The 23439-nt window shown below is 38.3% G+C and overlaps 5 protein-coding genes and 1 pseudogene across 12 annotated transcripts in view; 2 read left to right on the forward strand and 4 right to left on the reverse strand.

The window, feature by feature from the left end:
- LOC116319802 overlaps positions 1-9119 on the forward strand; it is a 20656-nt gene extending 11537 nt beyond the window's left edge. For 5 of the 8 annotated variants that reach the window (XM_031739231.2, XM_039619306.1, XM_031739230.2 and 2 more), the window contains 6 exons: positions 1124-1303; positions 5145-5519; positions 6029-6151; positions 6382-6501; positions 6587-6667; positions 7331-9119. In XM_031739231.2, the coding sequence (XP_031595091.1) occupies positions 1124-1303; positions 5145-5519; positions 6029-6151; positions 6382-6501; positions 6587-6667; positions 7331-7360 (909 nt within the window). In that variant the 3' untranslated portion in view covers positions 7361-9119. Of the gene's footprint in view, positions 1-1123; positions 1304-3885; positions 4707-5144; positions 5520-6028; positions 6152-6381; positions 6502-6586; positions 6668-7330 lie in introns of those variants that run through there. The other 3 variants (XM_031739232.2, XM_031739233.2, XM_031739234.2) reach the window with 3 other exon arrangements.
- Positions 9120-9173: 54 nt separating this feature from the next.
- Positions 9174-13655, reverse strand: LOC116319803 (casein kinase II subunit beta-like). Its single transcript, XM_031739239.2, has 7 exons — positions 13545-13655; positions 13105-13180; positions 11252-11354; positions 11048-11163; positions 10878-10953; positions 10571-10760; positions 9174-10434 (listed from the first exon to the last, which is right to left on the reverse strand). The coding sequence occupies exons 2-7, from the start codon at positions 13174-13176 to the stop codon at positions 10344-10346; spliced, it is 648 nt and encodes a 215-aa protein (XP_031595099.1). The 5' UTR covers positions 13177-13180; positions 13545-13655; the 3' UTR covers positions 9174-10343.
- A 592-nt stretch (positions 13656-14247) lies between these two features.
- Positions 14248-16178, reverse strand: LOC116319799 (allograft inflammatory factor 1-like). Its single transcript, XM_031739228.2, has 6 exons — positions 16028-16178; positions 15773-15834; positions 15624-15690; positions 15493-15534; positions 15156-15321; positions 14248-14646 (listed from the first exon to the last, which is right to left on the reverse strand). Exons 1-6 carry the CDS (start codon positions 16041-16043, stop codon positions 14559-14561), a joined length of 441 nt encoding a protein of 146 aa, XP_031595088.1. The 5' UTR covers positions 16044-16178; the 3' UTR covers positions 14248-14558.
- A 562-nt stretch (positions 16179-16740) lies between these two features.
- Positions 16741-19026, forward strand: LOC116319785. Its single transcript, XM_031739209.2, has 8 exons — positions 16741-16885; positions 17194-17505; positions 17591-17866; positions 17954-18007; positions 18105-18284; positions 18394-18435; positions 18526-18585; positions 18723-19026. Exons 1-8 carry the CDS (start codon positions 16819-16821, stop codon positions 18728-18730), a joined length of 999 nt encoding a protein of 332 aa, XP_031595069.1. The 5' UTR covers positions 16741-16818; the 3' UTR covers positions 18731-19026.
- On the reverse strand, positions 18976-21528 carry LOC116319806. The gene is made up of 8 exons (XM_039619136.1): positions 21421-21528; positions 20673-20957; positions 20284-20574; positions 19933-20205; positions 19526-19792; positions 19341-19436; positions 19195-19220; positions 18976-19115 (listed from the first exon to the last, which is right to left on the reverse strand). Exons 1-8 carry the CDS (start codon positions 21491-21493, stop codon positions 18993-18995), a joined length of 1434 nt encoding a protein of 477 aa, XP_039475070.1. The 5' UTR covers positions 21494-21528; the 3' UTR covers positions 18976-18992.
- Positions 21529-22093: 565 nt separating this feature from the next.
- On the reverse strand, positions 22094-22718 carry LOC120442645 (annotated as a pseudogene).
- Between the last annotated feature and the right edge of the window lie 721 nt (positions 22719-23439).

Genomic DNA, 23439 nt, shown 5'->3' on the forward strand with positions numbered 1-23439 from the left:
GAACAAAAAAATGGACTGGGTTCAATCTGAACTTGTTCAGGATGCTGCACTCCTGATAATCCACAAACTGTTCATAGTGATTCACCGTGCGGTGTTGGTGAGGCACCAAGGTCTAAGAACAGTGAAGCTTTCCTTAATTATTTTTTTTAATGGCAGGTTTCACTCCGAGCTCATGTTTTATGCACTTATTTATTCAAGATCATCAGTTCTCTCCTGTTCCTGCTTTTGCTCTGCCCTTCATCTCATTTTCAGACTTGTCAGTAATGCATTTCATTTTCTCGACAATTATGCAAATGAGTGTTTTAGTCTGTAGAAATGAAAATGGGTTGTTTATGAAATAAATGCCATTTGGTGAAACATTTATCATTAAGTTGCTCTTTCGCGTCACAACAGCTCATAATTTACAGATATATAATTTGCAGTATGTTCTGTCTATTTGCTATCACATCCTGCGGTTGCCTGTAAAGATCAACTTGGTGCTAAATGTTGCCAAATCAGCGCTTCGACCGTTGTTCATTTGTCTTAAATGAACGGGGATTTCATTTGGAACAAGCTTTCATCTTCAACAGCTTTTACAGTGTCTGCTGTCACCGCCTTTCTCCTGCTCTTTGGTTTGCAGCCTCTTCTCTTAACATGTTTCACTGCGAGCCTAATGCTGTGAAATAGATGCTCAGTGTTGCGCTATATAGTTTAGGCCCTCTACCCAACCACGGCTCCAAATGACTCCAAAAATTTATCAGCTTGATAAATTGCGGCTCCAGCCCTGCTCTCATGAATCAGCTGCCAGGCTTAATTTGCATTTTGAAAAGGAGACACTGATCATTTTTTAAGGAATCTGAAAAATTTATGTTTGCTTAGAATCACGTTAACCCCGCTTCTGCTTATTTAATCATCAATAAATCAACCAAAATTGCACAAAACAGCAAAAAAACCACCAAATAATCTGACTTTTTTCTTTTAATCTCTCCCTCTCTACGACACATCTTCTGCCTTCCCTCTCCCTTCCCACCCAACCTCTGTGTACTTTCTGTCCTTGTATTATCCTCTTTCTCCATCCGGTGCTTCTCCATCCCCCCCCCCATGAACCGCAACGTCTTTCCCATCTCGACTTTCCTCTGTAAAGGATTTCGATAAGCCTCAGGAGGTGCTGCTCAGGCATCACGCCAGCATCAGTGAGCTGAAGAGAAACTTCATGGAGGCGGTCCCAGATTCCAGGCCAAGTGAGTGGGACAAGCGCCTGTCCACACACTCTCCCTTTCGCACCCTGGGAATCAACGGTCAGCCTCTGCCCAGCGCGGATGGGGTAAGTCTGGCACAAAAAACAACCGATCCTTTTAGTTCATTTAGTCTATCAGTTGAAGAATTTAAGAGAAAAAATAGTAATAATAACATTTAATTTGAACTAATTAAGATGATCAGTTTCAGAACTGACTTGGCACTTACTTGTGTTTGAGTAATGTTTAAAAAGAAGAAGAAATTGTGAAGAGGAGTCATTCAGGCTCTTTCTGATGTAGAGTGTTGACAGTTTGCGTGTGCATGTATTTGAGCTGATGGCATGCGGTATGCATTACATGAATGTGTATGAAGAATGCAGCCGGACTTGCTGACTTGTATATTTGTTCGTTCACATAAAAGACCGCTGTGGGTGAGGCATCTTTGGCACAGGTTTTCCACTCTCTGATATGTCACTCGGTCTGAATCAGACCTGCTTAGGATGCCTCTGAAACCCAACATGTTTGTACTGCATGACTGACAGACCTGACTTTTACAAATTTGCTGCATGACTAAAAGGCAACCCACCTTCAAGACGTTTTGCACGTGCTGGCGCTGAACAGTATTTCCCCTCTTCCCTCTCTTTTTCCTCTCTTTTCTTGGCTTACTTTCTTTTTACGCTGCTTTCACATTTTTTATTTTGCTGCTTTTTCTGAGCATCTTTGTTTTTTTTATGAAGAGATGAGGCCTCATTCACAGTTGTATCAGCCATTATTCTGGTAAATGATCTCACAGGATTCTGGCAAACAGCTAATACAACATTATTATTATTATTATTAATATTATTATTGACATGAGTAGATATTTTTCAATTTGAATGACAGTATTTCTGGTAATTGAAGCTTTTCACAGATGGAAACTCAGTTTCAGTTTAGTCGCTGTCACATGAGTAATTATGTAATCAGTTGAGGTTCACTTGGCATACATTTGCATCAAGTGCTTCATGATGGCTTGGACACAAAGATTATTACATTTGAAAACTTAAATTCCTTCAAACATATCATATTGTCAGTATGCAGTCGAGTTTTCAAAGAAACACGTACAGGAGGGCCCACAATTTGTTGGAGATAGACATTTGTTTTTAACAGGTTCACAGTGGATTTGAAATCAAATCATCAACATGTGATTGAAGTGCCATCTTTCAGCTTTAATTTAAGGGCTTGTACAAAAGTATAGCATTAGCTGTTTAGGAATTACAGCCATTTTTATGCACTGTCTCTGCAACATTTTCATGGCCAGGTGAAACTTGTTCCCTTATTATTTCTCGACAGATGAAACAGACATAACATCTGAAGTTGATTCAAAATTTTATTCAAAAATATGAGGCTAGAGCAAGTCAAGGGGACTGTCATTGGGCTGAACAATCTGATCAGACCTTCAGAGTCTACTATCAAGAGCTGGCTTCATGAATGGAAATACAGAGGCTTTACAGCTGGGTGGTTAAACGAGAAGGCTGGACTAGACATCTAAAAGAGTCTGCACCAAAAACTTTGGACACATGAAACCAAGATGAACTACCAGAATGATGGCAAGAGAAAAGTATGGAGAAGGAGAGAAATAGCCAATGATCTTAAGGCCATGAGATACTCTTCCATGGCCGGTAGATCACCTGATCTCAGCCAAACATAGCGTGCTTTCTGTTACTGGAGACAAATTTCAAAGATGCACAAATAGACCTAACAGAACCTCACAAGGAAAGAAACAAGATTTGATGTCCGTGGGTTGTAGACTTGAGCATTTTTATTCATGTGAACAAACCTTATATTTAAAACAATGTTTTTCTGGCATTATTTTTAAACCTCACAACTTGTTAAACCCCTTGAATTGTTGGAAGTCTGCATTTCAGTCATATTGATTTAAAATCCAATGTGGTGATCTTCATAGGCAAACTACAAACACTGTGCCTTTGTCCAACAAAATATCGACCAACTGTAATGACAGCTCACAGTGAGCAGTTTGGAAATGAAACAGAACAATTGTGCAAAGTATATGAGCCAACAACCACATGACTCATAACAGGAGTAATATTATTTTTTATCATTTTTTTCCAAGGCAGTTTATTGTCTTGTTTGCAACTCACTACTGTGAGAAAAGTAAACACAAACTTTTAGCAGAGTAGATTTGATTCTGCTGCTTCTAATGGACTGATAATTGAATTAAAATAAAGTAAAAGCTACTTGTTAAAGTAACCAGGTAAACTTTAGGCTCTAAGCTGCTGACATTATGAACCTTTCTGACAGTTTAATGTCACTTGAGATGCACAGCATTGTTGCTGTCCATCAGCTCTCAGCTGTATCAGCTTTAGCTGATGAGACAGTTTTAAATAAGATACTGTGTGAATGACTTTTCTGTCTTTTCAAAAGAAGAAAGAAAAGTTTGTTGCTCATGGAAACAAAGTGCATGTTAAAATGCATGCAACATTTCAACGCTCCGAAAACAAACGAAAAGTGAATAAAATCTGGTTTGTTTTCTAATAAAGGCTTTAAAATGTCATAATTTTATCAGTTGTCGCACAAATTTAGACAAATTCAGTTCATTATCATATTTTAAAGTTCCTCCCTCTCATCTCTCTTCCCCCCTCCTCCTCCTGCTCATCCTCGTCCCCCCCGTCAGTTTGTCATCCGCCTTCCGCGCGGCCCCCTGCTCGACTTCTACTCCAAACGCAGCTGAGGGGGTCGTCTCAACCCTGCGGAGGCCCCACACAGGTGTGAATGTGACCCACGGAGACCACACCCTGCCCATCTAGCCATCAGCCTCTAGCTTTCTCTTCTCCTCTTCTCCTTCCTTTGCTTCCTCTGCAGCATCACTCCAGCATTTTCATCTCTCATCCTCTGCTCCACTTGAGAAGCTGCCCTCTTTTTTTTTCCTCAGGCTTCCTTTGAACTGTTGAGACTTTGATTCCCTGTTTCCTCCACTGCGGCACAATTCCCCCACCCCACCCCTGGTTTCTCCAACCAGAATCAGACCTCTCCTTCTCCAAAGACTGACCGGGACTGGAAGTGATAATTCAGTGCTGTTTGCATTTTCTGTGACGTCTTTTGGACTTTTAAAGATACAACTTTTGACTTTTATCTGGAGGTTTTTAATGTTTGACCGCATCACTTTGAGCCTGCTTTTATACACATGTTGAGGTACATTTATATTGTCAGTAGTCTTACAGTACTGTCTCAAAAAAAAAGAAAGAAAAGATGACCACTGTGACTTTTTCCTGAACTCACATGCACTAGAAAACAGCAGTCTTGTTAATGGGGGAATTGATCAGTACCCTTTCACACTGTAGTATTTCTTGAGGCAGCTTAATTGTTATTCTTAATAACCTGTTTGTCCTCCACCAGTATTTGGAAAGGGAGTATGTAGCAGCTGCAAGAGATTCCTTGTTGCATGACTTTTTGACAATCAACGTTGACCAAAGAATAAAAGCCATTCCATATTCAGTTCATATGCTTCTTATTTCCATTTACGGAAGTGAATTATTTCACATAAACTTCAAGTTTCATAATATTCTCCTCTGTTCCTTCCTCTCCAAATTTAAACAGGAGAATTGAATCATGACGCATTCTATTTATTGTTAAGATGCATGCCAGAAAGTTGTAACCATTCATAAAAATTGGTCACCTACTTTTAGCATGCACCATGTAGAAATGATTGTGGCCATTGTGTGTTGTTAAGCTATGACATTAAAACAGGGCTGATTTTTATTACATAAGTGCAATCAGATAACCACAGTCTCTGCAGTACCTCATAAAACCTATACTTTGTGCAGTCTAATCCACTCTATGTACATATTTTTAGCTTGCATGCATACGTATTGATCATTTTCATAGTGTCAGTTGGAAATACTTCACATAGTAACTATTTTATGTCTCTTTTAGAGTGTGTGCATTAGACCCCTAAGCAATGGTTCAGACACAAAGACTGCACATGAGGAAACCAGCAGTAGTTTGGGCTTTACAGGCCTACCCATCAAGAGCGAGCCTGAGAGTGTCGAAGTCCACAGCGCTACTGTTGAAAAAGAGTCACGTGATCAGGAAGAGGTTGTAGTGTTTGAGACGAACTTGGTGCCAATCGTAGAGGTGGAAATGGCACAGCTGCCTCCTTCCTTTGATCCCTCCTGTAATGCTTTAGAAGTGATCGCGGAGGAAGAAGGATCGTGTCCCGGAGTGTCAGATGACTCTGGGAGGATAGCTGGATCCTCCCCAGCTTCCTATTTCTGGAGCGATGGTCCACAGGTCATACGCTGTTTCCAGGTAGCCTCCTGACTCCCTCGTGGTGATGCTGATTATTTCCCTGCTTGGCTGACACACTCTTTTGCAGCACCGTTACAAATAAAAAAAACTTGTGAATCTCCTAAGGTGGTATTCAGTTTGGTGTGAAAGTGCTTGTTATTATCAGATGGAACTCAAAATGCTGCAGAGGTGCTGCACAGTGGTGTGCTAAGTTTTTAACGATGGTGATGGGTCACTGTAACAATCTCTGCTACAAAACCATTACTTTTGATCATCTTTCCAACTCGTGCCGTTTATTCACTGTTTCTTTTGGAGTGATTGGTGGTGGGAAGTGACGTTAACACGTTGACTCTTCTGTTTCGAATACAATAAACTAATCTGGTGAGAGGAAATAGCGGTTGTGGTGAAAGTCTAATTAAAAAAAAAAAAAAAAAAGGCAATAGATAATGCATGGTGTGAAATAAAGTGTTTGCTGTGGTGCAAAGTGTCTGGTTAAACAGCCACTCATGGGGCTGTGCTCCATTTCACAGCCCCCTCTGGTGCAGACGCAGACTGTCACCATCACAGCCGTCTCCAGCCCCTTACCCAGTGGCATCTCCACCACAGAGGTCCCTATCGTCCCGACTAAGACCTTCACCTATGAGTCTTCAAAGGTAGGGGCTCCAGCAGCTGCTCAGCCCAGATCTGTCTCAACTATAGGCAGTCAGGTTTGCATGGTGGAGGTGGCTTCAGAAACTCCCAATAAGGAGGTCTGGGAGGATCAGTAGAGGGGCTCCAAAATAAGAATGAAGCAGCCTCGTGCCTTCCTTGGTGAAACCTTGATGTCACATGATTTAGAAATGATTATTCAGTCTATCCCCCCCTTTTTTCTTCTTTCCTTCAGGTGACTGTTGATGGGACAGAAGAGGATAAAGATTGCTCAACAGTATCCAGTTCCCAGACCATTACCTCAGAGACCACCAGTGGTACCTCAGTGACGACTACCACAACTCACATCTCAAAGGTCAGCAGAGCAAATTAGGATCTCGCCTTTTCTGTTCTATTACTCTTTACATGCCTCTCTAATATAGATTTTCCTTCCTGTACAGGTAGTAAAAAGTGGATCTTCAGAAACTCGCGTGGAGAAGAGAATTGTCATAACCGCAGACTCTGACATCGACCAAGATAAGGTACAAAATCTACACACAGGTTTAGGCGTAAGGCGGCGTAAGGCGGTATTTGCTCTCTTGGCTGAGTTTTATATGGAAGCTTGTTTGTGCAGTAAAAGAAAAAAAAAAGCCATCCATAACTCAAAATTTCAACAACTGGACTGAAATTCCAAGATAGAAGTGCAGTGCAAAATAACAGCATTTAATTCCAAATTTTTCAGATGCGAACTTGTCATGTAACAGTATTATTTAATCACTGTATGTTCAGTACAGGTGCGCATTTTGAGCTACGAGTGCACTTGCTGCCAAATGCAGTGCTCTGATTGGTCAGATCTGTTTATTTTGCATGTGAAAAATCTATAAACTTGAGCTTGAACTGAAAAAATAAATGCCACAACCTCATCCCGCAAAATCATGTGAGCGGTCGCGGTGAACAGCTGCATTAATAGTAGGTTAGTCCAAAAAATATTTTTAATACACAAAATATTCGCACGAATCTTATCCAATTTTTTTCAGCACCGAACACAAGCTTCCGTAGTTTTAGATACCACTCTTTAATCTGAAATCTGAAGTTACAGTGTTTTGCTTAAATTTGTACTTGCATCAACTCTTTAGCGCTTAATGACGAGGACAGTTTTGTCTTAGCAACTGAGATCATATAAACAAAACATGTCTGTATTGCAGGAGAAGCACGGCGGAGCATCAGCATTGTAACTGAACCACACCTCGTTCCTCTGACCGATCACCTCCGATATCCCCAGCACTCAACACACAGTGACCAGCTGTATTTGCGCACACATATCTTAAAAAATAAAAACAGGAAAAAAAACCCACTCATAACTCTGCAGCTAAAATGATTGATAACAGCATATATGAATTCTTAATAGAGTCTGTTTGTTTTCAGTTTTTGTATTTTTTTCAGGCTGTTCATTGTAGGCAAGGCTGCACAGTCCTCAGATTATCCTAGTGTTGTAAAAGTTTAGCAAGTACACGTTTATTGGTTAAATCCCAGCATTTGCAGTTGTGTGATCTCAAGTTACGTTTGCTTTTAAATACTTTTTTTTCCTAGTGGTTTTTACATTGTTGATTTTATACAAATTTACTGTTTCCATTATAGTTTAGACGCCATTATCAGCATTTCTTCCCACGGTGCTGCTAGGGGAACGTTAAGACCACATTCAAGGGAACTCTTCATTTTTTTTTTCTTGTTGTTTACTTGTCTATTTAATTCAGGAGAGACTTTTTTTTTTATTTTAATGAAATGACATACCTCACATCTCTATGTGAACAAAGATATTTTCTGCTCAAATTTGGACAGTTTGTTCACGTCTCAGGTACAAAAATAAAGAAATAAATAAAAAATAAGTTAATCTTTTCTTCCCCAACCAGCCAAGAACCAGTAGCCTACATATTCTTGTAAAGTTTGAATTAAAAAAAAATTGATCTATTTTGAAATATTTCTCTATTTTATAGAAGTAATGCTTTTTATAGTATTTGTACAAATGTGAGGTTTTTAAGTTATTCATATCTGCTCATGAAAATGTAGGTTACCATTTGTACTGTTTTACTGAATTTTGAGGTCTCTATTTAAGACTCGTCTTGCCTGAATCACCCTGAATCATTCTTATTCGTTTCCTCTCGTAGTCCACCAAGTTCATGCGACTTTACAGAACTCACAGATAACAGTGGAGATTTACTCAGCTCTGTTTTTGTTCATTTTAATAGAAGTCCGACCTGCTTTGAACATATTTGGTTGATATGAAAAGTTTTTACAGGTTTTTGGTCTGTTTATCTCAGGTTTTGATATTCTTTGTAAGGCTACAGACCTCTGTATGATTGTATGAGGAATGTCCATGTATTTATTATCCACCTCTATTGTAAATGTACATGTATGTTCAGTCAAGTGAGGTCAATAAATATAAAAGCTTGTCTGTCACAATAGCCACACATGTAAGCCATGAAGGCAGCTGCCCGATAAATGTGGCTTTTCCTGTCACGGGAGCACACGTTGTCTTTTTTTTTTTTACGTGTTCTACTATACAGTAATTTATTTGTAAAGTAGGAAATGTTTCATGTGATTTGATGTATTGTGATGTTTCACCACAAGCTGGTTTCCAGGCTTCCACCATGTTAAATACTACATTCATAATCAACCAAGTTTGTAAAGCCTTTTTAACCACATAGTCTGAGTAGGTTGCTCTCACTTGCTGTTTTTCCTGTACTTTTTCATAGAGAAGAAAACATATGAATCTCTTCTAGGTAGCATGTTTGGTAGCATTTTTTTAAACTAAAAAAAAAAAAGAAGCCATTGCTATTATAGCTAAAACTCAACCACATCTGCATTTTTTCCTCCATCGATAAAAAAGTAGTTTCACATTAAGAAAAAAAATAATAGTTTTTAGAAAATTGAAAATATTGTTGCTTTGTGACTTATCCCTGTCTTTTTATGGAAAATAAAATAAAATATGCATTATTTTGCATGTTGTTGGGCTGTCTATGAATGAAGCACGTCACATTAAAAATGAGCTCTTGATAAGAAATAAATATTTAATGCCAGTTACTTGTTTTGCAGTGGATGTTGCACGTTCAATACCAAACTCTTAAAAAAAAGAAAGTCACATCTGTCTAGATCAGGGATGTCAAACTCATTTTACAAAGTCAGCCCACTTTGATCTTAAATCAGCTGAATCAATGAAACTGATGGATGTTTAAAATTACAGCAGTTCTGGAAGTTCATTGCCCAGACTATTCTGTAATTATACAATATAAAGTTTTCATAACTTCACAGAAACCTACAAAAAACAAAACAAAAAACCCAAATCATAGTATATAGTGGAAAAACAAACCTTTATGTAATTATTAATCATTGTGATTTATTATGAATGGGAGATCTTTATCAATAAGAAACGCTGCCAAATTTATGAAAATAGAGTTGAAAGTTCAAGTGGACCGGATTGGAGTCTTTGCCGGCCACTTCTGGCCCCAGAGCCTTATGTTCCGACATCCCTGGTCTAGACCGTTATCCCATTATTTAAACATATACAAACAGAGCCATCAGGAAATGATTGTTAGAGCTGTCTAAACAAGCAAATACACTGCCACTATATCTCATGAAACTGAGGAGTAACATTTAAAACAAGCATAGGTCCTTTTTTCTTTTCTTTGTCTCTCTAATTTGGTATTCACTGGTTGTTGGTAAGAGCACCTGATTATATTTGCACATATTACAAGAGCAACATCTAAGCACATTCCTACATGTGTTCTGGATTTGATAGTTACATTTTCATGAGGCTTAACCACTGGTAAGGCAAACCTCTTGGGGCTGGTGGTGAGACATTCTGTTACATTCAATTAAGCCGCAAAGCAAACTGCAGTTTTCATTATCACTGAGTAAAAGTCACTTTTCAATCTAAAAGAGAAACACCTTTATTTTGAAAAGACGGACTGACATCAGTTAAGGTTGAACCACATGTCTGGAGCTCAACCATTAATGAATAATTAATTATTATAATTAAAAACTGCTCAACTGTAACTGCCTCCGAAAGGAGAGGAAATGGCTGAATCTGAAAGTGCTTATCAACACAGAGGTGAGTTTGGAGAACTGTACAGGTATTTATTGGTTATACACAACCCATTGCTTTACGCAAGTTGTAAACAACAAAGTCTCTGAGTCCACTGTCTTTGTCAAAGATGGCTTCTAGCGAATCACCTTTACTGGGCTCTTGAAACTTGATGCTGCCTGAAGCTGGAGTTGATAAGCCATTGGGTGGATTTTGAACCCGTACAGCCTAAAAAAACAACAACAAAAATAAATAAATAAATAAATTCCTCGCTTTTCAGAGGTCAGTGGCTTGGTGTCGTTTGAAAGCTGAGTGTAACTTTTAAGGCACATTCATGCAAACAATAAAGAACTTGGGGACAAACCTTGGCACAAACTGATTGGCGGGTCGCTTTGGGCGGTACTCTGGGTGCACCATGAACAGCATGTGAGGGAACCCCGTGCCAAAGTACGCTCCATCCGTGTGGTGGTGCCTGGAGGATTTAGGGGTGTACACATCCATGCACTTTGGGCAATAAAGTTTCACCATTGCTTCTCCCGGTATATCTGATAGACCTACGTTATGCAGGAGAGAGAGAAAAGGAGGGATCCGCACAAATATCAAAGGGTGCTGTTTAGTTCAAGTGATTTTTTTTCCCCCCCAATGAGAAGACTAAGAAAAATCAGACCTACCAATCGGAAGCATTGGCTGATTCTCACAATACACTCTGGGGCAATAGCCAAAATCCCCCTGTTGATACTTTTCCAACTACAAAAAAGAACAAATTTAGAAATCAATGGTGATGATCGTGTCGTGGCACCTGTAAGATGTTGTTGCAAAAAACTATAAAATAGGAGCCCACCATTTGTGCAATGCCTCTGTTTGTGAGGATGTAACGTGCATGTATAAGGCCGTACAGCATCTCTGCTGCCTGCTCTATCAGATCGCTTTGGTTTGGATTATCTTCAAGCTCCTCATCTGTTTAAATAGAAACAATTTAGCCTGTTTAACTATTTTATTATCTCATTTTATGAGAGAAGTAGTTTGCACCACTTTAAAATCTCACCTGGCTCCAGGTCAAGAATCATATCCAGAGCCTGGCGGTAATGAGGCACCTGCTCATTCAACCCCGTCAGGTTAAACTTGTCCTGTATGTAGTCTTCATCAACCTAAAACACAGCAGCAAAAGGAAACCAAAGGCTATTAATAGCACAAGTTACTGTTGCAGCAGCGCACTGCACAGCACATTGATATAAAACCATTATACAAGAGTTTAACAAGATTACTGCGATGCAGCCAGCCATTTCTTGGTATTTTTCATTTAAGCATTTTTACTTGATGTCCTTTATGTACTCTTAGAAAAGAAAACCATCCGTGTTCTTCACAAACAGGCGAGGAGAGCAGTTGCAACAGTCAGGTCTTAACTATATGTAACTGAACTGAAAACTACATGTGTGTAAAATGTCCAAGGTGGCATCTTCCAGCCCCAAACATACCAAATAATAAAATAAATAATGCAGACCAGAAAGTAAATGACGCAGCAGCTCATCCTGGTTACAGGTTACTGGCCATAGTGTGACCTTTACCCCAGGTTGTTACCCAGTAGGTGACAACCTACTCCATTATTTAAAGATTTCCCAGCAAGTTATTGAGACACTGCAATATAAATAACAGCACAGAGATATTTGACCAAGAGAGAAATTCAGACACTCAAACACAAAAAAACTGATTTAACAAAAAAAAGAAAAAAAAAGAAAAGGGAAATGTGTTTTATTTGGTGGTTTCAGTTCTGAAATTACAACAGAACAGAAACTACTGGATGGAAAAAAGTAACTGAGGTGATTAACTAATTTCTAACCAAAGGAACTTCCAGGAGTCCTTCTTATGTAAAGCTGCAGCTACTTCTAGCATCTACAAATTCATTTGAATGCAGTGTGTTGTTTGGCTAATAGATAACAGTTCAGATTTAAACTTCAAACACATTTTTGATGCATTTGAATTTTCTTGTTTTTATGGAAGGTGGTCTAATAAATTCATTAACCACATACACCTGGTCAGAAGGTAAAATAACATCATCACATAGCCTGGTTAGTTTAAGCACTTTCTGTGCATTTCAATACTTGCATGTGTTATTCCACATAATATATCAAACAAAATCATGAGTGTGGTGGTCATTTTTGTCTTCTTCTTTTCTCGAACTGTTTTTTTTATTTTTATTTTTTTATGTTGTTAGTTGAGATTATAAATTTAGCAAAGTAATTTTTTTTAATCAAGAGTAGCTTCACTACGATTTCCCAATGGTTTTGCAACATATCCTTAAGTACTGGCTGTTTTGATGTGTCACCACTATATTGGACACAGTGGCATTTATCTTTCAGTCTAAGCATGCATGGTGCAGGGTCTCAGACTCCTAAATAGGTTACACCTGCATGATTTATAGAAATCTTTCAACCATAAAATTCAAGTGTCTCCATGATCTTAATCAATAAATTAGTCTTTAGGTGATGTTGTAACCATTAACATAAGTGTGCAAACAGAGAAAGTGATCATAAGAAACCAGCACACCACATCAGGTTTGATTTATTCAAAGAAAGTCTGTACGTATAGTCTGACGTGCAAATACATTTGATATATCTTTGTGCTGTGATGAATATGGACCAAAAATCAAGAAGTCAAGGTTCGATTTAATTTAATCATGTGAACCATTGAGGAATTGCAGTCGTATTTATGCACAGTGCCCTATACGAAAAGTGTGAATAGGCTTGTGCTGCCACAGTGTACAGGAGCCTGGCGGTGTGGGGACATAATTTACGCTTCTGTATACTCCGCCAGCAGGCGCATGATGAAGTCTGTAAAAATCTTATGATGGTGGAACTAAAGCTTTGAAAAATAAAAAGTGAAAATGAAAATGAGACTGACCTCGCAGAAGAACTCGTTCCCTCTGAGTCCACAGAACCACGATATCCAGGACACCTCCTCTGAGCTGCTCATCCTCCTGACAAACCAACATAGCCGCAGTGAACCAATTTACACCCAGAAAGGTTAAAAAGAAAGGCAGTAAAACATTAACAGGGTTACTGAGCCGAGCTTTATAAGTGAAAATAGCACAACATTATTTTCAGCACAGATAAGGACTGCAGCTGACACCTAGGATTTTACTAAAAATGTCAAACATAATCTATAATTGAGCTAAGACCTGCCTCTCAAACCTGGGAAATACGTTAGCATGCTGGCTAGCGTTCATGCTAACACATACAGTACAGAGATTGACAAATGTATTACTGTAACGGCACTATCTATTAACATAAATACCGCCTGTGTGTTTGCATAACTGTATACAAACAGTCGCTTTCACTCACCCTTCTTTTATATTAAATAACTCATCAATTTGCAAGCTTTGCTAAGCTGTCCTCCCTCCCAGGGTGACAAAATATGACTTCCGGTCATGCGGTCTTTTCAAAATAAGGTAGCCGACTACGCATCCGGCATATATTAGGCGAATGCTAAGGAGAGATAACCCTACTACCGGTACAATTAGCTTTTTGTTGTTTGTTTGTTTGTTTGCCATGTTCTCTAAGATCAACATGTGACGTTGCTATATTACAAGAAAAGTGGCCACACTGTTGTATATTGTGAAACACCCAATTTTTTTTAAACTACTATAGTAAAGAAACACAAACAAATCCAATAATAATGGAAGTAATACGTAAGATCCAAATGAGACTATGGTTCACCTTAGTTCAAGTAGGCTAATGTTATGATAATGTCAGTCATGCATCCCAAATTGAATGTGATAGTTAAGAGGTGTGCCTCTATCTCCTCTGTCTGCAAAATACCTTGATGCATGGAGGAGATGCAATGGAAACGTACCTTTGTTTTTGTTTTTTTAAATTAATATGAAAGAATATAAAATAAAGGCGAGCGAAACAGCTGTTTGTAGATATATCTCATGTGTTTAATATTTTTACTTTTAAGCTCTTTTAGCTATAAGGGTTAAAAACAGAAATGCAAAATGCAATGCAGTTTAATGTTTTCACTTTAACAAACACAACATGAGATCCGTGACTGTTTAACCACGTGATTTTTAATGAACTTGTAAAACTGCTGACCTTCTAACATGAACCACACTGATCACATATTTTGCCTGCCATGTACATTTCACATTATCAGAGTACTTGAACAAACACCTAGAACAGTACAGTTCTAGTACATGCAGGCTAGTTTACATCTCTTCATGAAAATTGCACATTTTACTTCATGTTTCATTTTTTTCACAACTTTACCTTTGATTGATTTTAAAATCTAGGGGGGGTGGAGGGGGGGGGGAAGAGGTTTATTGACAGAATTCAGCTCGGATGGGAGGTCAGGGCAGGTCAGGGCAGGTCTGAAAAGGTTTTACGACGAGGTGGTCCAACTTCTTTCTGCTCTTCTTCCTTTCCCATGCCTTCAAACATCAAGATCCTTGAATAAAAACAAGACATTTTACATGCTTTAAAAAGCATTCTTGGAAACCTCAGACATTACGCATTTGTTTCTCTATTGTCAGTAAGCAGTAGACCTAGATCTTAAGTAGTGAAAAATAGTTACTATCACATTGAGATGGATAGGATCTTTTTACCCCACTGCCACCAACAAAAAGACAAACCTACAGAGCGTGTGCACATAGCAAGTAAAATGAAAGTAAGCGAGAAGAAAGTGTTCGTGTAAATGAAACTCATTCCCCAAGTTAACCAAACTGCAGAAAATATCTGAAGGACTACTTTGACATATAGGCTCAGTTTGATCATCAACATTTCGAATTCAGACCATCAACATAACCAGTTATTTCACAAGTATAGGTTTCTGATGTCCAGTATTAGTTCAGTTTTTCAGTCATTTGGGAACTTCATCTCGCTATAACCTTATTTGACCTGGGACTCCACTTGAAGTCTTACAGCTATGCTCTGAATAGCGACTTATTTCATACTCACAGTTTTAGGATTGCATTTCTCTTTCCCAGCATCATATTGAGGAAGTCATTGTAGCTGATAGTGTCTATGGAGCTACTTCCAACCACCTCTGCCATCATTTTTTTCAGTTCCAGGTGAGTCTTGGCCAATCCAAGTTTCTCCAACATCCTCTTCAAACCCATTATGTCTATAAAATTATAAGTGTGCAGAAAGAAAAATCAAGTAAAAAAAGTTATTGCTTGCTTAATCTGAGAGGTTTATTATGTTGTTTTATGTGTGTGAGTCAATACTGAAAGTAGCACTTGCTTAATGTTGCTAAAAAAATTACTTCAGGGCTACGCGGCTAGTGGCGTCTTACCTATTTCCCCTTTGTCGTTAAGATCAAATTCCATGTATTTCTCTGTAACATAAACAATATGATGTTATTCCAAAATGTATACTAACTGAACAATGAACTGAAGTGTTACTGGTACCCCCTTTGAGACTCACTTTTAAACATTTCAAGCTTTGAGGCCAGGTCTTCCTCTCCTTCATATTTAGGATCTGTGAGAAAAGCCTAATAATGACATAAATACACAATTTACCATCGCAGGGTGTCAGTCGACATCTTGAACCTAACAGTTATGTGTTTAGCTCACCTCGTTTATACCGTTTAGCTTTTCCTCCTGCTGAGACTTTAGAAGACCAAACGCTTTACCACCTGTGAAAGACCAGTATTTAGGAACAACAACAACCTAAATAGAGAACTCTCACAAATGATCAATAAGAACTGATAGTTGAATGAATGAATTAATAACATAAATAAATGATGTAAATAAGTAAATTCAGTCTTGTATTTTTCAGGCTGGTTAAAGTGGCTTTAACAACCAAAGCCCACAGAAAGACAAACTAACCTTGAGCACGGTCCATTTCTGTCAAGAGAGCTGAGAAACTATGAAACCAACACAGGCGGAAGGTTACAATGATGCTTCTATAAACTGAACGAGAAGAGGAAGTGAAGTGACAAAGTTTCAGTTAGACAGAAGAGGTTCCTCTGTTACATTTAAGGCTGCAGAAAACAAGGCCAGCCTGATGACACAGATAATAATTTAGGAGAACTGTGCATGCAGGACACACGTGTGATCTACCAGCTTATTTAAAATTGTTGCTTGTTTTAGGAAGAAGACGTATGTGGCAATAAGATCTTTCTTTAGTGCACTAGTCTGGAAACTTTTGCTCATGAAGCATTTTTGGATTACATCATATTTTGCTATTCACAGTTCTTTTTCTGGGTGTGCCGTTCCTTTTTATTCATTTACAGTGAAAGAGTTATGCACATTCACCTTTGAAGTAACTTAAAGGGCAAATGTCTGTACCAGTAAACAGCTCCACTGGAAAGGGTGGAAGTAAAATGGTTTAAGCATTCACATAAGTCAGATCAGTGCGTTTGGAAATAACTTTAGTGCAGCTTTATCACTTTCTTTTCCCAGCTTTAAACAAGAGCCCACAAAGCACAAAACTGGCCAACTGTAATGCCTTGTTCTTGCCACACTGTGGTATTGTTGATCACACAATCAGATAAAGAACATCCAAAAGACTGATGGTAGTTTCCAGTTGAGACTTCTATGTAACTTCAAGGAAGTGAAAATAAAAAGATCTAGAGGTGACTGATCTTTGTCTCTTCACTAGCTGCATTACACAGAACATGTTGCATTTATATCTCCAGGGTTACCTTTCTTTAATTCTGTTGAATGTCGCATCAGGATTTGGAGGTAAGCAGTTCTGCAGATAATGTCTGGATCTGATTGCATAAAAATAAATGCTTTTTAAATATGTTTAATACATTTGTAATTAAATAAGTAAAGGTTTATTCAGCGTATATCATCTTGGCTCCAAAAATTATTTAACAACAAATGCAATTTAATTATATGCCATGAATCTAAAAATATGCATACTGCTAATCTGATATTGCATATTTTGGTGCAGACTTTCTAACCAGCAAAAATGAGGTACTTGCTTCCTTGAATGCGATGCATGTATTTGTACATTTAGACTCATTATTTAACTTTTGGCTTAACAGATACTGAGACCATCTTAGCTGTTCAAGAAGAAGATGTAGCTCTCACTTGTTTCAGTCTAAATGACAAGGATCCAAACAGCTGCTACAGATACAGCGTGACATCGTTTGTTACAGATCAAGGGAAGGTTATTTTTAAATGGCCTACAGCGAGCAAAGACGTGAATAAGCGTGTAAAATGGGTAGCTGATGGAAATGGACAAAAGTGCTTAACTCTGACAAAACCTCAAAAATCTGATCAAGGACTGTACACTTGTGAAACGTGGAAAGGATGGGACCGTGTTGCGGCCAAAAACATATCTTTGAAAATAAAAGGTAAAACTTTTTACTTCTTTACTTTACTTTACTTTACAAGCAAATATCTTGCTGGTGTGTCACATGATTTGTTATGATCTTGCAGACTGCAAAGTCCTTGAACCTGTGAAGGCAGCACCCAGCATGCCTGCCAAGTTAAACTGCCCAGTAAACATGACAACTGGACAACAAGAACCTCAAAACATCTCCTGGGCAATCCAGAAAGGAAACATGCGTGAATCACTCAACCCCAGCAAAGCCAAAACTAATGGTACATCTCTGACTTTCCAGTCTGTGAACACCAGCGACAGTGGCTGGTATACATGCAGTTACATGCTTGGTAAAACTCAGCGCTGCTTTGACACCAATCTACAAGTACAAGGTCAGTGATTTTTTTCTTTTACATATCAAAAGCAATGATCAAACATACACACAAATAATATGTAAGATTCCTGTTTCTTCAACAAAGCTTTGGTGACCACAACGGTTCCGGTTATTCCAACAAAAACTCCGAGTCTGCCAGGTCTGTTTGCCTTTGCTGTCTTGCACATTCATTAAATCATATTTATGATTATATGTTCACTATATTGTTGCTTTAACTTTCTCCTTGTCCGCTTTAGCACCAAAAGCCAATGATATATCTCTGTCACAAAGGAAGGAGGAGAGCAATGATGCTTTAATTGCAGTTGTGGTCTGTGTCATTTTGGGGATGATCATAATTGCTGCTGTGATTGGATTCGTTGTGTACCGTAGATGGAAAACCCAGAGAATCACACAGTTACACCAGAGGCGCTTTAACGGTTTGATCTGACTTTCAACTCTTTCATTTTTATCATACTATCATACAATCATACTAACTTAATGTAGCATTGAGATGTTTAAATAGTTCTGTGTTTTCTTGTTATTCAGGTAATTGTATGTCTGCATATGAGATTGTTGGACCTTTGACGAGTGAGTGCCAAACTCTCTTCTCACTACGCTTTTTAGCCTCTTTGATGCCTTTCTGTTCAACAGTTGACTAGATTTTTTCTTTTTCCACAGATACTCCAGGCCAGCGAATCAACAGTCTGTATCAAATGGCAGACGAAAGCTTAGCTACCTGTAAGTTGTATGAAGTTTTGCCTCCTTTATGAAATTGTTCAAATTAAAATGTTCAAATCTTATCATGTCAACAAAAAACAACCCAACAACAACAAAAACCAAAAAAACCCCAAACATTTTTCTCTCCTTTGTTGCAGTCCAGTAACAACCATTTTCAAGTAAGGAAGAATATTCTCCTCTGCGGTTATCTCATCCTTGCAGTGTGGGTTGGATTTTCAAAAGTAGATAGGTTTGCATGCTTATAATGTAACCAATCATGTTTATTTTTTTCTAATCTTGCATGCATGTCTGTGCATTTCTGTTTCTTGGAATAGAAAAAATTCTGTTTTCAAACAGGTTTTGTAAAAAACATCTGTTGATGATTTTGAAGTTTGAGATAAAGACAAATAACAGCATGTGGTTTCAGTCTAGTTCACAGCTTGTAATAAATCATAAAAAGTGGTTGTTGCAGTGGCTGCTTCTCTTTTTAAATGTAGTTGCTGTTGTTGTTCCTCATTACGATCATCCTGAACGACCTCGTACACATGAGTCTGAGGAGAAGAGCACCAACATTAGTGAAATAGGGCATGTGAGCTTGACTCGGCCTGATCCTGTTTTTTGATATCTTACCATTTCAGTACTGGGCTGATCATTAGCTGCAGACCAAGAAGGAAAACATTGTGGTCATTGTGGAAATATTCAATCTCCATCAAAGCCTTAGAGTAATTCATGTTGTAGCTGTTGTTTGGTTGTAATTTCTGAAGCACATTCAGTACCTGGATCCTTGTTGCGCTTCCTCTTGTAAATGTAGAGCCCACCCGCCACTATCAGGATGACTAGAGGCAGGGCTACCCAGGCAGGTGTTTGCAGAGCTGGGGAAAGTAATAATTTTCCGATTAGTTTAGTCATAAATAGAGGGTGCATTCAGCAGAAAAGGCAACAGTACATAATTCATGCTTACGGTCAATGGCGCGCCACTTTTTTGATGCCACCAGAGCGCCCTCTCTGTGCACAGAGCATGTCATATCTCCGTATGATCGCACTGATGACTCTGGGAGAAATAACTTCTTTATCAGAGTATTATTGATATTCATTAATTCACTCTGCCAACCTTTGTGGGCACTTCCTGACCAACTTAATTCAAAGTCTTTTTCACATTCTGTGGCACAGGTAAGTGCACAGGTCAAGGTGAGATTCTCTCCTCTGAGCCCTGCAGGCATTGCAGTTACTGTAAACATGTAGAACATGAGAGATGAAACATCAGATATCGATATCTATCTCTCCATCTCTCTCTATCTCACACATATATATATATATACATATATATATATATATATATACTTGCATCTAGAGAGCTTTAATACTTACCATCAAGGGTATGCAGCCTGAATTTATTGAGCACATCTTTTTTATCAGTGGAGTGTGAACACTGGTAGTCTCCAGCATGCAGTGAGCTCAGTCTGCTAATGACCAGAGAGGAATCTTGATTCACATGCGATGCTTTTATTTGGCCATTATCAGGTGAACTAGCATCTCTCAGCTGCTTTTCACGCAAAGTCCACTTCATATCAGGAGAGGAAGTGTTGCCACAAGTCAATAGTACTGACTCACCCACTGTGGCAAACACTTCCTCTAGTCCATCTGGGTGAAAGGGAGAACTGGTCACACTTTGTACATACTAACCAACATCTTTCATTTTGTGTATGGGCTGTGTAGCACCTTTTACTGTTGTCGTATAACTGATGGTGGCTTTAACAAGGTCATTCTGAGTTAGATGACATCTCCATTTTCTGTGGTGGTCTGTCAATTTTTTCTTAATGATCAGTTTAGAAAAGCAATTACGTGGATGTTTAATTGCAAATCTACTTCCATTTATTGGTGTATCATCCTCAGTGCTCCACTTGATATGGAGCTCTTTGTGGTTGAAACAGGGGTCAGCTCCTTTCTCTGTACTGAGGTAACAATGAAGCTCCATCTGTTTGTCATTTGCAGGAAGTGACCTTTCAGTAACTGGTGGATAAAAAAAGTGAGCATTGTGATATTTTTGTTTACTATTTCTCTATGTAAAACAAAAAAACAAAAAGAAGGTGTGAAGCAAAAACACTTACTGCAAAGAATTCGAAGTGAAACACTTGACTTGAGGGTTCCACTCTTACATGTGTAAAGCCGTGCGTCGTTGAGCACCAGCTGAGTAATCTGCAGAGAGCAGTCTTTGAGCAGGCGATACCTGTGGCTGTTTGGAGCTGTTGGTTTTTCTCCATTTATAATCTCATCAGTTAGATCAAAATTTGCACTCATGTCCCAGCTGATAGAGGAGCAGGTTTTGATAGAAGGTATACCACATGGCAAAGTAACATTATCTCCTTCTACAGCGACCATCAGCAAAGGGTTCACTGAAGGAAATTACAGAAAAATGCATTTTTTTAAATTAAAAAGATTTTTTAAAATTTAGATATATATGCCACAAAATGAAAACTGTAACACCTGTGTACGTGTGAGCAGTTCACAAAGGACTGATTGAATATCTGAGATCACAATTATTTTGTGAGTTTAGCTTTATTATGGTTATTTTGCTATGATACTATATAAGGTAAAAAAAAAAATCAGTAACCACTGACTAATCATTTTTCTATGACACCAACAAGTTTTCTCTCATAACGGTGCCTCGTGGATTAGAAAACAATCAGAGAGGATGAAATCAAGCCATGTGCAAGAGGGCTCTACAGGTACCGTGTGTGAATATATTACATCATGTATATATATATATATATATATATATATATATATATATATATATATATATATATATATATATATATATATATATTTATAGGTGTTATATATTTGTATAATTACCAGCCGGATGATGTCCACTTGCTGCCTGTGTGAGATAAAAAAGACAGAGTACCAACAGTGAAAGCGAGTCCATCTTGCCGTTTCCAGATTTTCTTTGTTATTGCAAAATGCTCTTATAGCAGAAGTTTGCAAAACACTTTTGCAGGAAATGACACATGAAGATCACGTTTAGCTGAGGAAATTGACTCATAAGAGAAATTTAGATTTATGTAGTGATCGACTCCGTCATGTTTATTCAAACTTGTCACAATCACTTTAAGTGATTGACTGTTGTGATTTACCTTTCAATTAAATTATTTTTTAATAATAAAGTCTACATTCCTTTTCATCACCAGGATGCTATTAATTGTGTGACAACCCGAACAGCAGATACTGCTGTAACCCAGTGCTGTGGAGAGACTGATGTGTGCAGTCTTAAGGTTTGTCCACCAGGTGGTGCTGTCAGATTCAACGAAACCTGCAAAAAAAGAAGGCTCTTTCACATTGTGGTGTCCGTAGATATATTAACAGCATTCATTTTTACGATTTTTTACTCCTCTCACTTTAGTTTTTCATTTTGGAAAAATATAATTACTTATATGATCATTGTTGTAATTTCCCTCCATTACTGGCGAACATTAATAAGCACCAACAGTGCAGTTATTCTGTGCATTGCCACAGAAGAAATAAAAACTTTGGTTTGGACATTTTATTCAGTGATGGTGGAACAAATAACTTTGATAATAAAGTGTAGTAATGAATAAGAATAAGAAGAAAAAATATAAATATGTGAAACATAAATTTGTACACACATGACCAACGCAAACAACAAGTCAGCAATACACCCACTGCAGCTCAGGGATTAGTCACAGGTCTTGGACGTGCTACAACTTTATAGGACTTGATTTTAAGCACAACACTGGCAACTCCTCTCAGATCAGGCAGTGAGGTCTCGCTCTCAGGCAGGAGGAGCTGAAAATCTCTCAGCAAGTAGGCACTGAACAGAAAAAGCTCCATTTTGGCCACAGACTCTTCCAGGCAGAGCCGAGCCCCCCCCTCCAAAAGGGATCAGGTCACGGGTGGAGCCGCCTCCGCTTCCTCCTCCTTCTTTCAGAAAGCGCTCTGAAAGAGAGAGTGTCAATACTTTATTTGAACTTTTCTGAGCCAAGTGAAATGAACACACCTCACCCAGCATTTGGGACAGTACCTGGTTTGAAGCTGTATGGGTCAGGCCAAACTTCAGGATCATGATGTGCTCCAAAAAGATTAGGAATGATGACTGTGTTCTTAGGGACGAAATAACCTGCAATGCTAAACATGAGCAGGAGTCATATATTTGTCTTAATGCCAACTAAAAACAGTGTTAACAAGCAACTTAACAACATCAGAAAAATGTGTACGTGTATGAATGTTCATTTAAATAGAAATATGCTATTTTTCCAGGTTTCGTGTGTGTGTAGTTTATATTCTTACGTTTTCTTATCTTTGCAAGTTTTCTTTCTGTACAAAACCAAAAAATAAGCAACTGATTATTTCCCGGTTGTTTGTTTATTTTTTTGATTTCTCCATAAGAACTCTCTGTTATTATTTTCCTCTCCCAACTTTAACAAGTGCAATGATTCATTTTATTTATTGGGCCAGTTTTGTGGCTTATGCAATGAAACCGGCAGTTATGGATCGCATAATAAGGTAAAGAACAACCAAAAGACTGGTGATAGTTTCAAGTGGAGACTTCTGTGTAACGTCAAGGAAATGAAAATAAGTGGAAGCAAAAATAAAAAGGCCTGTGTGTGACTGATCTGTGTCTCTTTACTAGCTGTTCCATTTTATGCAAAACCCAGGGAATCACACAGTTACACTAGAGGCACCTTTTTGGTTTGATCTGACTTTCAACTCTTTCATTCTTATCATACTGTCATACAGCCATACTAACTTAATGTAGTATTGAGATGTTTAAATAGTTCTGTGTTTTCTTGTTATTCAGGTAATTGTATGTCTGCATATGAGATTGTTGCACCTTTGACGAGTGAGTGCCAAACT

Source organism: Oreochromis aureus, linkage group 11 (assembly GCF_013358895.1).
Source record: "Oreochromis aureus strain Israel breed Guangdong linkage group 11, ZZ_aureus, whole genome shotgun sequence".
Classification (NCBI taxonomy): Eukaryota; Metazoa; Chordata; class Actinopteri; order Cichliformes; family Cichlidae; genus Oreochromis; species Oreochromis aureus.

What these genes read in the sequence shown, in the direction of transcription:
- LOC116319803 (XM_031739239.2), bottom strand. Translation starts at nt 13,176, where the DNA reads ATGAGCAGCTCAGAGGAGGTGTCCTGGATATCGTGGTTCTGTGGACTC. An exon ending in GATTCTTGACCTGGAGCCAG is followed by an intron (nt 11,164 to 11,251) that starts GTGAGATTTTAA and finishes CTATTTAAACAG; the next exon opens with ATGAGGAGCTTGAAGATAAT. An exon ending in GCCAATCAGTTTGTGCCAAG is followed by an intron (nt 10,435 to 10,570) that starts GTTTGTCCCCAA and finishes TTGTTTTTTTAG; the next exon opens with GCTGTACGGGTTCAAAATCC.
- LOC116319799 (XM_031739228.2), bottom strand. An exon ending in AGCTAAACGGTATAAACGAG is followed by an intron (nt 15,691 to 15,772) that starts GTGAGCTAAACA and finishes TGTCATTATTAG; the next exon opens with GCTTTTCTCACAGATCCTAA. An exon ending in AAAGCTTGAAATGTTTAAAA is followed by an intron (nt 15,535 to 15,623) that starts GTGAGTCTCAAA and finishes TTTATGTTACAG; the next exon opens with AGAAATACATGGAATTTGAT.
- LOC116319785 (XM_031739209.2), top strand. Translation starts at nt 16,819, where the DNA reads ATGTTGCATTTATATCTCCAGGGTTACCTTTCTTTAATTCTGTTGAAT. An exon ending in AAAAACTCCGAGTCTGCCAG is followed by an intron (nt 18,008 to 18,104) that starts GTCTGTTTGCCT and finishes TGTCCGCTTTAG; the next exon opens with CACCAAAAGCCAATGATATA. An exon ending in ACACCAGAGGCGCTTTAACG is followed by an intron (nt 18,285 to 18,393) that starts GTTTGATCTGAC and finishes CTTGTTATTCAG; the next exon opens with GTAATTGTATGTCTGCATAT.
- LOC116319806 (XM_039619136.1), bottom strand. Translation starts at nt 21,493, where the DNA reads ATGGACTCGCTTTCACTGTTGGTACTCTGTCTTTTTTATCTCACACAG. An exon ending in TTCACTTCGAATTCTTTGCA is followed by an intron (nt 20,575 to 20,672) that starts GTAAGTGTTTTT and finishes TTTATCCACCAG; the next exon opens with TTACTGAAAGGTCACTTCCT. An exon ending in AAAGTGGCGCGCCATTGACC is followed by an intron (nt 19,437 to 19,525) that starts GTAAGCATGAAT and finishes TACTTTCCCCAG; the next exon opens with CTCTGCAAACACCTGCCTGG.